We start from the raw sequence: 12,104 nt of genomic DNA, 5'->3' as shown, positions 1-12,104 counted from the left end.
CTTAAATACCAACCTCCCATCCTTCTCTTTCCATCTCTCCTTAATTTTATCCCTCCTTACCCCTTTTCTCCCAAATTGCACTATCCTATCCTGTCTACCCTCTTTTATCCTAGTCATATATTATCTAGCTCAACTTATCATACACTACTAAGCCCGACTTTATGTTGTTTTACTACTATTTTATTGAAAATTCTATTCTTAACTTTGTATTTCAAATTACTATGTAAGCTGCATTGAGCCTGCATTGTGTGGGAAAGCGTGGGGTACAAATATAATAATAATAATTATTATTTATTGCATTTGTATCCCACGTTTTCCCACCTCTTTGCAGGCTCAATGTGGCTTACAATACATCATGGATACTGGAAATAAGAAGAGAATATACATTTGGTTTTACAGAAGGATTTTGGGTTACATGGTAGTGAAATACAAGATAGTGGTATAGCAGAAGGCATTAGAAGACATTAGACGCTATAAGACGTTTCTGGGTGTATTTGGAGATTTTTACATGTGTTGATCTTTGTGGTATATCTTGTCAAAGAGATAAGTCTTCAATAGTTTGCGGAAGTTGGTCAGTTCATAGGTCGCTTTCAGATTGCGTGGTAGCGCGTTCCAGAGTTGCGTGCTCATATAGGAGAAAGTAGATGTGTGCATTAATTTGTATTTTAGACCTTTGCAGTTGGGAAAATGAAGATTAAGGAATATGTGAGAAGATTTTTTTTGCATTCCTGGATGGTAGGTCTATTAGGTCTGACATGTAGGCTGGGGCAACACCATGGATGATTTTATGAACTAGGGTACATACTTTGAACGTGGTTCATTCTTTAAGTGGGAGCCAGTGTAGTTTCTCTCTTAGGGGTTTCGCACTTTCATATTTTGGTTTTCCGAATATTAGTCTGGCTGCCGTGTTCATAACAAAGGAGTATGTGACTGGTGATATCCTTTTGGACACCTTACTCCAGCAGGGTTTCTTTCTCGCAAAAGGCAACCTGTGTCAGTGTTCAAAATAAATATCACTGTAAGGAAAAACTCAGTACAATGTGGATGTAACTTAACATAGGTTACTCAGTTAATGTAACAAACTAGAGGGTAGCTGGTAGAATATTTATTTATATTTATACATTCTTGTATCCCACTATTATCCAAAAACAAACATTGGTTCAAAGTGGCTTACAATTTACATTTTGGTGGCATTTGTAACCCACCAAAATGTAGTGTTGTGCAATGTGGAGAGAGCATCTATAGTTCCTGTGGTTATTCATAGAGTTTTTGAAGAGATAGATTTGAAGAGGAAAAAGTAGTGGTTGTTTAAGGGTTTTTTTTTCTGTCTAAAAGTACCCCAAACTGAATTTTTATTACTCTATACTGGTTTGCAATCTCTGAAAAGTCAGTGTTAGATAAATCTGAAAATTGTTTAGCATTATATATAAATTTTGGCAGAGGTTTGTTATGTTTGGGTACAGTTGATGGTCTTTTGGGGTTTATTTTTATTTTTTTTTCTTCTTTCCTGTGCCACTTGTTGATATTTCACAGGCCAGGACCCAAGCTAGCTTCTTCAAAAACTAAATTATGCGGGTAAGAAATCAAGGTCAAGATCTGTATAAGCCCTTTATAAGCTTAGTGCAAACGAGGGCTGGAGCGATTTCACAATCGAACCACACATATTTCCAATACGGTTCTGGCACCTTATGGAAACTGTAGCTCTGTCATAAGCCAAGTCTAAGAAAGTGTTTCATACGTATCCAAACAGAATAGATATCATACCTAGAAAAAAAATAGTACGTACATCTGACAATCAGAAATAATCCTTAGGCGAAAGGGGAGACGAGCGCTGATTGATATAACACCTCGCGTCTTTGAACAGCGGACCCCCCCCCCCCCCCCGGGAAATTTGTGGGTTTCTAAATTACGTCCCAGACTGCTCTCTTCCAGTCACTGTGGTAGAAAGGTGGGGGAGGGAGCCCGCGTTTCCTCTTCTTTCTCGTCTGTTGTCATACAGAGAGCAGCAGTCAGATCACTACTGCTGCAGCAGCCGCTGTTGTTGTCTCTCCTCCCCCCGTACCTTAGTACGGGCGCCGCCAGCATTACCCTGCTCCCAGTCCTACCGTTCAGCTTGTTCTGCGGGAGAAGTCGGCCTGGTAGTCACTAGCACCAGTATAAACAGCCCCCCCCACCACCACCATCCTCACCCAGCGTGCAGCTAGGAGAATGAAGGTCACGCCGGAGGTGTGTTGCTCAGGCATTACTTAAAAGAGGAAGAGAACTGCTGCTGGGAGACCACATAGGCCCATGTGCTGCCTTAAGAAGCCGGTAAGCGTGTACGGGACAGGGCGCCGGGTCATCCAAGTCGGAAGTGAAATAATTTATGTTCCATTTGATTTTTTTTTTTCTTAATCTCATCTTTTCCTCGCCCCCCCCCCCCCTAATCCCCGGACTCTCGCTTGCTAGCTGGGGTTTTTTGTTTGTTTTTTAAATCCTTACTCCCTTTCTTTCCTCTACGGTGTTTCTTCGTTGCCACTTTTCAGACAGGAGCTTCTCGTACATCCTGCGAGCGGCCCCTTTAAGAGGCAGTTGTGCCTCCCGGTAGCTGAAGGTCATTAAACACAAAAGCTCTCAGCGTTGCGGTCCAATATAGCGCATGCGCCCTGCCCGAGGACTGGCAGAGAGACGGCAATATGGCGAGAATGCCTGGCAGCGGGGACTGTAACGCGGCCACCGGCGGCACGGGCAGGGAATCGGGCGAGCGGAGCCGCCGGGGTGTCCGCCTGCAGCCCGGCAGTGCCGGCGAGGAGGAAGACGACGACGATGAGATCCAGGAGGTGCAAATAACTGGGGACGAGGAGGAGGAGGAGGACTTAGAGGACGCTTTGCTGCTGGATGATGATGAGGAGGAGGAGGACTATGAGGGGGAGGCGGGCAGCGGTCGGGTCGGGGGGCTGGAGGAGGAGGAAGAAGAAGACGAGGAGGAGGAAGAAGAGATGGGGTTGGATTGGGACTCGGAGGAAATCCTGGAGCCCGAATACGCTTCGGTCGTCGTTCCCGGTCCACCAATCGCCTCCGCAGAGCCGGTCCGTATGCTGCGCTTGGACCAAGGGAGAGGCGGCTGCGGCGCAGGTTCAGCCGAGCTGGAGCCCCTGTTGCTGCACGCCGGGCTGGAGCCGGCGGCAACCGGGGCGGGAGGTGATGCGCAGCGGCCGGAGCGGGCCAGGCTGAGCGAGAACACCCGGCTGGCCACACGCTACGCCGTGCGCATCTTCCGCGAGTACCTGAGCGAGAAGGCGCAGAGCCCCGACTTCGAGACCATGGACAAGGAGGCGCTGTGCCGCGTCCTGCGCTCCTTCTACGCCGAGGCGCGCTCCAAGAGCGGCCAGCTGTACAGCAAGTCGTCGCTCATTAGCATCCGTAGCTCGCTGAACCGCTACCTCAACGAGCCCCCTTACTGCCGCACTCTCGACCTCACCAAGGACCCCGAGTTGCGCAGCGCAAACCTGACGCTCGCTGCCGTCATCCGCAAGCTGGAGGAGCAGGGCGCCGGGCCGGTGGTGCAGAAGCAGGCCATCACGCGCGCCGACCTGCGCAAGCTCTACACGTCGAGCGTGTTCAGCGGGGCCAGCCCCTTCGGCCTCCTCAACAAGGTCTGGTTCGAGACGTGCATGTACTTCTGCACGCGTGGGCGCGAGAACCAGCGCGAGCTCGAGGAGGACTCCTTCGGGCTGGCCATGGACGAGGACGGCCGCAAGTTCGTCTACTTCAAGGCGCTGGGGCCCTACCACAAGTCGCGCTCGTCGTCGTGGAGCAAGAAGCGGGCCGAGAGCGACGAGGAGAACCTCCCGCGCATGTACGAGACGGGCACCGAGTACTGCCCGTATGCCAGCTTCGTCAAGTACCTGTCCAAGCGCAACCCCCTTTGCAAGGCCTTTTTCCAGCGGCCCCGCGATCACTGCAACGAGACGGACGTCACCTGGTATGAGAACAAGGCTATTGGTAAGAACCTGCTGGGCACCCGCATGCAGATGCTCTCCAAGGCCGCTAAGCTGTCCAAGACGTACACCAACCACTGTATAGGAGCGGTGTCCATCGCCACCCTCAACAGCATCGCGGGGATTAGCTCCAGGCTGGGCCCTCCTTGCTACTCATCAGAGACTTTAAATGGGACCCGTCATCGCCACCTGGGCAACGCATTCATTCTGCCCAAGCCCAGCCCCGTGGCCGAGGTTAAGGCCGAGGCGACTCCCAAGCGACCGCTCTACGAGACGTTGCCAGTGCAGCTGTATGCAGGTGACATCCGGGGCCCACCTTCTCCCAAAAGACTCTGCCTTCGGCCTTCTGACCCAGTGGACTGTGTGGTTGTGGTTTCTGTCAAAAATGACTCTCAGCCCGTTGTACCTGTGATCCCAGTCGGGACCAATGGACATGTCATCAGCAGCTCACCTGTTGTGGTGTCACCTACACAGGTAATCAAACTTCTTGGAAGTCTTCTCCCCTCCAGCACTTTTTCATTCTTCACTTATGATATTCTGGTTTTCCTTGCAAGCTTGAAGCATCTTTAGTAGACTAATTCTCTATCTACTCTATCTAATTCTACTCGTACCCTGAGATAATATTTCATCACCTCTCTGATCTCATGTGCAGCTTTCTTGAACATAGAACTCTTATTTTCTAACTCCTCTTACACTCTTACCTATCTGTATGTTCCATCTTTGGTTATATCCTATGCAGTCTATGAATTGGGCAAGTAGTATACTATACCAAACTTCTGTTGTTTGAATATTTTTACTGGTGTAGTTGTCTATTGTTTATGTTTAATTTATTCTTACTGTACACCTCCTTGAGTGAATTCCTTCAAAAAGGCAGTAAATAAATCCAAATAAATATTTTCTTGATGGTACCTAATGGCCAACATGTAGTTTAAACTTGAATATTTATGGCAGTAAGGTTAACTGACCCTGGCAGTGGATATGCATTAAATGTGGTTTGGATGTAAGGGATTGTTCAGTGGTCTCTGAATTTACTGAATATCAAAGTATATTACATAAAGAGTATTTTAATTTGAAAGTTTTATGTTAAATCTGTTACAATCAAACTAGTTTTACTGTGTTAAGTGTTGATAATTTAGCCCTGAAGTAACTTTTTTCAACATTTGTCAGTTTATTGTGTTGGAATTTTGTTATGTATGTTTGTATTGATGCTGGTACATATAGTATATTCAACAGAAAGGTGTCAGAATAATGAATAGATTGTTTGTTTGTTTTTTTTCTTCACTGAATACCAGTGTTTGAGGTGGTAAGCAGTTTGCCGTCTTGTGGAGTCTTCTGTTTTATAATCTGCCTGGTACAGAACTGATTTGCTCTGTTAGTTTGGTTCCAAGCTAAATTACAAAATCAAGATAACCATATCAAAGGCACAAACGTAGCCCAAAGATATGTAGATGCTTGCTATATTTAAAACTAATATAAAATTGGTTAGGTAGGGTTCTAGAAGCATTTGGTACTTTAATACCAATTACATTTTTATTTTGTATAATCTCAATAGTGAGAGGTGTATGACAAGATTGAAGTACCTCAAAAGTAAGCTTGGGAAAACTGGCATTTGTAACTCCATTCAGCAAAAGTGCATGACTTGGAGGAATATTTTCAAAGCACTTAGACTTACAAAGTGCTGTAAGTCTAAGGAGGCCTTTTACAAAACTGCGTTAACGTTTTTAGCTTATGGTAAAAATCAGCTGGTGGTAAACGCTGAGATGCTCATTATATTCCTATGGGCCTCGGTGTTTATTGCCAGCTGGTTTTTACCACAAGCTAAAAATGCTAGTGTGTCTTTGTAAAAGGCCTCCTTAGACTTACAGATTCATAGGTTACTGTGGGGCTCATTTTCAAAGCACTTAGACTTAAAAAGTTCTGATATAACTCTAACCTCCCTGTTTACTAAGCTGCGTGGCGATGCCAACACAGCCCATTCAAAGTGAATGGACTGTCTGCATTCGCGTGCGGCTTAGTAAACATGGGGGGGGGGGGGGTAAGAGTGTTTTTTTGTGGTGACTTTTATAAAGCCATTTGATTTTCATTTATTATTTTGCATACAAACACATGCATCAATAGTAAGAACTAGCTGTTAGCAAATATTGACTTGTTAGTCTCTGTACCATCATGCTTGTCCTCAAGTTGAGGTCAAAATTCTTTCAGACAAGCAGAATGTTCAGAATCAAAAGCAAAACATTGATTGGCTGATCTCACTAGTACAAAGGAAAGTAATGGGAATCTTCTGTAAACAAAGCTGCACAAGCACAGAATGGGGGGGAGATTTTACAGATTTGCCACACTTTTCCCTATATGACAACTTTTGGTAATATGTAATGTCCAGAGTTCCTCAAGAATCTAATAAGGGACTTGGAGGGTTGATGGTCGATAACCTTGCCTGGAGCCTCACTTCGCCCAGCAGTTCATCAGTTCCCATAAAATACCTTGGACTTGGATTGTTATAATTGTGCTCGTTCCTGGCTCACAAATGGCCAAGTGTATACATGTGACAAGGAAGTTAGTTTCACTGTTCACCTTATTTGACATCAGAGGCCAGCAACCTAAGAACATAACTGTTGCTCTATTATTCATTTCTGACTTCAAATGCCTTCCCTTAGGCAGTTAGAGATGGAATAAACTGAAACACATAATTGGGAGACCATAACAACTGGAGTGTTTCATTACCTGATATTCTTGGCCTGTTTTTACTTAGTTTTTATACAGGATCAGTACTGTGTTTAAGGTTTAAAAAGGCTTTTACGTTTTTCATATTGAATGTGTCATAGTGATAAGTTTTGACAATGCACTAAAATACTGTTCTTTTGATGGTATTCTGAAAGAATGACAATGCATATTCTTAAGCCACATTGAGCCTGCAAAGAGGTGGGAAAATGTGGGATACAAATGCAATAAAATAAATACATTGCCTTGTTTTGTTTACTTGCTGCTTGTCATTTGATAAAATGGGAGAGGGCATTCAGTAGTGTGAAACATTTAATGCCGGATCTTCTTAAGTCCTTCTTAAACTGAAATATCTGAGCCAAAAAAAGAAAATGTAAAATATATAGAGAATGTTTACAATATTGCAGGAAGTATTAAGACAGTGATTTTTAGCTGGGGGTTTTTTAACTGCATCTTGTGAATGTTAGATTGAAATTTGTTCTTTATTGTTGCTGTTGATGTGTTTTGTTATAATTATTTTATTGTCACTGTTCGCTTAGGAATTCACATAGCTTGGTAATAAGCAGAACACTTTTTAAAATAAGGGCCCCGGTTTTGTGGAGGATTTGACAGCATTGTGTAGCCTTTCTGCAGAATGTAGGCCATGCATTCAAAAGAAGAAAAATGTGCTCTTTTGGGTGGTATGTATGGGGTAGCAAGAAGTGTGCACTGGTATAGTATTAGTTAAAGTATTATGCACACCTCATTTTCCTTTCTTGTAATTTTTCCACCACCAGGATCTTGGTCACTGTTTACTAAGCAGCGCTAATGGCATGTTAGCATGGTGACACTAGCATTTAGTGTGTGCTAAAAATGCTATTTTTTTTTTTTAAGAGGCAGGTGATATTAGTTCCTCCTTCAAACTTTTATTGACCCTTGAAGAACAACATTGGTCTAATTTTGTATCTTGATAAAGGTGATTTTGGCTTGTTTCACTAGTCACTTTGTTAATGTTCTTTACATTTTCCTACAGCTGGTTCTGTAACTCCTTGGCCACATGAACACCAGAGAAAGCATATATACCTTTTGCATTGTGTCGGGTGTTTATACCAATTTTTGAACATTTCTGGATCTGTAGAATCTTATGTGCTGATGATCAGAAGCCCTGAGCTGTTCCAAGCAGTACTCTAAAAATAGCATTGGAACATCACAGGGCTATAATGCCCTATGATCAGAGCAAATAGCATGCAATTTTAGACACGCTATTAATTCTGATCATAGGGATAAAATGTGGGAGGATTGTGCCTGAGCGTGCACTTGTTTGACAGTTTGGGGCTGTCAAAAGTCTAGATCTGTCAAATGCAGGAGATGCAGGTCCGTGGGACCCTCAGACCTCTTAACTGCTGAGGCCCTGTAGTGGCCCCCTCGACATGAGGCATGGGGGGGCTGCCTCCCAATTGCTGAGTTCTTGTATTGGCCCCCCCCCCCCCCCAGACAGTGACACAGGGGCTGGAGGTCAGGTCTGGTGGACCTCCAGTCCCGTGACCAACCCTACCCCCACCCTGGTGGTCTAGCAGCCCCCGACTACCCCCCCCCATACCTTAAATGGCAGAGGACAAGGTAGGGAAGCCTTGTCCAGTGCATCGCCATTGTAGAGGTGGCGCTCAGAGGAGAGAGTGCTACTCCCTTCGCCGCCCTTTAAGGTACAAGGGAGGAGTCGGGGGGGGGGGGCACTAGATCACCATGGCGGATGGGGTAGGGTTGGCCACTGGGTCACCAGGAATTTCTTCTTGCTGTCTGGAGGGGGTGGCTAGGGAGCTGGAGATCCGTCAGAGCTCTAGCCCCTCATGCCCTTGGGTAGGGGGGGTCGGGGATGGAGAAGGCCACTGGGCCACCATGGAAAACTATCTTGGAGAGGGTCTGGGGAGCCCTCAAGCATTCAAATGCATGCTGGATAGGGCCCCCCATTCCTCCCAATGCTCCACAAACCCAATTGTCAGATCTGAGCTGGCGTAAGGTTTACCGCTGGAGCAGCACCAGTGTTTGGCGCGCTGCCCGCTGAGCATTTGGAAGGAATAGTGAATTTGCTATTTAGCATGCATTTGCCTGCCACTTGTGGTCAGAGCCCACAAGCGCTTTTTCACATGCTTGACATGCTCTGATTGTGGGGCGGGAGCTAATAGCCTCTAGTGCCCACGTTTGCTTCTGATCATCGCACATTAGAAAGTGTAAAATGAGTTGTCATTTCATGATATAGACTACATTTTAATACTAGCTCATCTTTTTCCTAAACTTCTGTCTGTGGATATTGGCCCGCTTGCTGTGCACCAAGTAATAGTACTTTGGAACTTTCCACTATGGAGCTATCCAAGATGGATGGGAGGGGAAGTAGACTTTTCTACTTTTTACTACCTAAATGGGAAATGTACTCTCTCTGCAATGGCCAGCACGCTGATAATCCACTTTTATTTTGGGAGGCAGGGAAAGCGGTAATGAGAGGTGAAATCATTTCATATACACACTTTAGAAATAAACAGACGCAAGAGGTGTTAATGCTCATTAATTCCTTGCCGCAATTGCAAGCTCAACTGGCAAAAAGACTTCAATACAGAGCATTTTGTAGCTACCCAAAGATTATTAGATGAGGTTTTATGAGCTTAACACAAAGGTCTTTGCATTTCCTTCTCCTCTTAATAAGTCATTCCACTCACACCTTGCCTAGAGTTTTAGAATATTTTAGTGCCTCACTTTACTGGCTTGAGGGTAAATGTTGCTAAATCCACTATGGTGAGATTACAGGCTGGCAAAGATAGTCATTGGCCAGGTCCTCTCCCTTTGCAGTGAGCTATGGGACAATTTAAGTATTTGGACATTATCCTTTCTAGACAACTTAATAGATTATATGATCTTAATACTTTGTTAGATCATGTGAAAACTTTTCTGGGACACTGGAAAGATGTCATTAGCACTTACAGGCAGAATACAATTGATAAAATTGGTACTTGAAGGGGGTGGAGATGGACAAGCATGATTTTAAAATAGCAGCCTTGTGATCTGTTGGTCCACCTCACTGACCCTCAGAATAAGTTTTGGGAATATGGGAATTACTCTGGTTTTAAATTAAATCTTTCCAAATCGGAGGCTCTGGCAACCCGAGGCCTTGGTGTGCCAGACATGGAGTGGGACTTTTCCATTTAGGTGGGCTACGGAATCCTTTAAGTATTTGGGGATTCAGTTGCCTCATTTGTCTGGGTTGGTGCGTTTAATGTGGGGGCGCTCCTGGATGCAATGAGACAATAGTTAGGAGGGTGGTCAGCATTGGCCTGGTCCTTATCTGGCTGTATTAGCCTTTATTGGATGTTTTTTCCCCCCAAGAGGCTATATGTGCTCAAATTCTTCCAGTTTGCTTCCTCAATAGAGATCTCTTGCAGGTGGCCAAAATGCTGACTAAATATTGCTGGCATAGGAAAAAGACAAAAATACGTTTACCATACTTGCATGGTAATTGGCAAAATGAGGGTTTGGGCTTGCCAAAATTACAGCTGTATAATTACACCTGCCTTTTATGACATTTGGGTGTTTTGGTTATTAGATCAGATTATAATCTTATTTTGTATGAGCAGCAGCTCTATGCACCTTATAGCGTTAGATCTCTCGTGCAAGTTCCTAATCGTATCTTGCCTAATTCATTGGGGAGAAATGCACTATTCAGGCCCTTAAAAGATGCTTGGAGTAGGTTGACTTAGTGGTTGGGTAGTGCTCCCATGGATTCAGATCAGTTACCGATTAGGGAAAACATGCAATTTCTGCCTGTCATGGAAAATATTGTATTTGAAAGTTGGGAAACCCGGGATTACAATTTGGTAGAAAATGTGCTCATGGGAGAGGGTGCCATGATGAGCTTTGAGGCTTTCTGTCAACAGATGGCAATGCAGTGGGGGCAGTGGTGTTCCTAACCTGTTCGTCACCTGGGGCAGGCTGCTGCTGCACCTCCCCTGTCGTATCACCCTCCCCCCTCCCAAAGTGCATCACCAGACCTTTCCTTACAGCATGAGGGTGTGCGGAACAGGCATGTGGCTGTCTGCTCTGCCGGTTCCCTGCCTCGGAACAGGAAGTAATTAAGGTCAGGTATACATATAAAGTAGCACATATGAGTTTATCTGGTTGGTTGGGCAGGCTGAATGGACCATACAGGTCTTTTTCTGCCATCACCTGCTATGTTACTATGTTATTTCAGGGCTTCTTAAATGAGTCCAGCGTCTGGTGGGAGGGAAAGATTACTGGTTGGTAAAAGCTAGATGGTAATCTGACATAGGGAGATAATGGTTAGAGTGGAATGTAGCCAGTACTCTTCATAGAATACCCCGGCTGGTATGGGGGCTTATTTGAGAGAGTTTGCACTCCGGGTGCTCCATTGGGCATATTTCACCCAAGTGCAGATGCACAGAGCAGGGAGATTGGTTTCTCTGACATGTGTTGCACCTATCACGCAGTGTGGGACTGTCCTCTCATATGGCAATTTTAGTCTGCCATTGCTCTTTATTCGAGTACTCTTACATACTCGTATTCATTTTACAGTGGACTCTGTTTTATTAGACCTAATTTGGAGGGGGAGGGAGTTGAGCATCTTGGGCAACATACAGAAGGCACTGCTTAGAAAGTTTCTCATAGTGGGGAAAAATGAATCTTATGTTCCTGTGTGATTCCAGAGCCTCCATTTATTTGGACATGGTATGCCGGTGTTCATAGTTTGTCATTGTGGGAGGCAAGAGATGCAGCACTTTCTGTGAAAAGAGAGGAGAATTATCTATCTGTTTGGGGTCCGTATTTACAATGTCTCAGGTAGCAAGGAGCTTGATTCTTTATCACACATATTCACTAAGTAGAGGATAGGAGATTGTGGTCTGGCTTTATTGTTTCCACTTAATCAGAATGTTGTAATCTTTGGGTTGGGGAGGGGGTCATTTGGAAGAATGGTTGTATTTTGCTCATACTTCTGCCAGAGGGAATGTAAGAAAGAAGCTTTTTGGTTTTGTCTTGTTTTCTCAATAAACAAATTTGAAATAAAAATGGTGCTTTAACCTAAATGGCTCTATTTTTTCCAATACCTCCCCTTTAGAGTTTCTAATAAGGACTTGAGATTTTGGAACCAAAGTTTAGCAAATGAGTGGAGAACCCCCCCCCCCCCCCCCCCCCCCCCCCCCCCCCCTCCACACACACACATATGCGTATGACACTACTAAAGATACCCAAGCGGGAAGGGGGCCTGGTCCTTCCAGATTTTAAAATTTATAATGTAGTTAGTCCAATGAGACCTACACATGACTGGGTCTTAGGTACTAGCACCTGTTATAATTTGGAACTGGAATCCCAGATGGTACATCCCTATAAATTATCATATATACTCTATGCTCACTATATTTCTAC

General features: G+C 44.8%; 1 protein-coding gene across 3 annotated transcripts in view; it reads left to right on the top strand.

Annotated features, from left to right (window-relative positions):
- Window positions 1–12,104, top strand: part of KCTD1 (potassium channel tetramerization domain containing 1) — a 233,902-nt gene that overhangs the window by 65,763 nt on the left and 156,035 nt on the right. The window contains exon 1 of one of the 3 annotated variants that reach the window (XM_030213690.1): window positions 1,994–2,310. The exons of 1 other annotated variant lie outside the window; for it this stretch is intronic. In XM_030213690.1, the coding sequence (XP_030069550.1) occupies window positions 2,290–2,310 (21 nt within the window). In that variant the 5' untranslated portion in view covers window positions 1,994–2,289. Of the gene's footprint in view, window positions 1–1,993; window positions 2,311–2,605; window positions 4,455–12,104 lie in introns of those variants that run through there. One more of the 3 variants, XM_030213684.1, reaches the window with a different exon arrangement.

This window comes from Microcaecilia unicolor, chromosome 1, assembly GCF_901765095.1.
Source record: "Microcaecilia unicolor chromosome 1, aMicUni1.1, whole genome shotgun sequence".
NCBI classification, from domain to species: Eukaryota; Metazoa; Chordata; class Amphibia; order Gymnophiona; family Siphonopidae; genus Microcaecilia; species Microcaecilia unicolor.
This window is presented reverse-complemented; position numbering and strand designations above follow the sequence as displayed.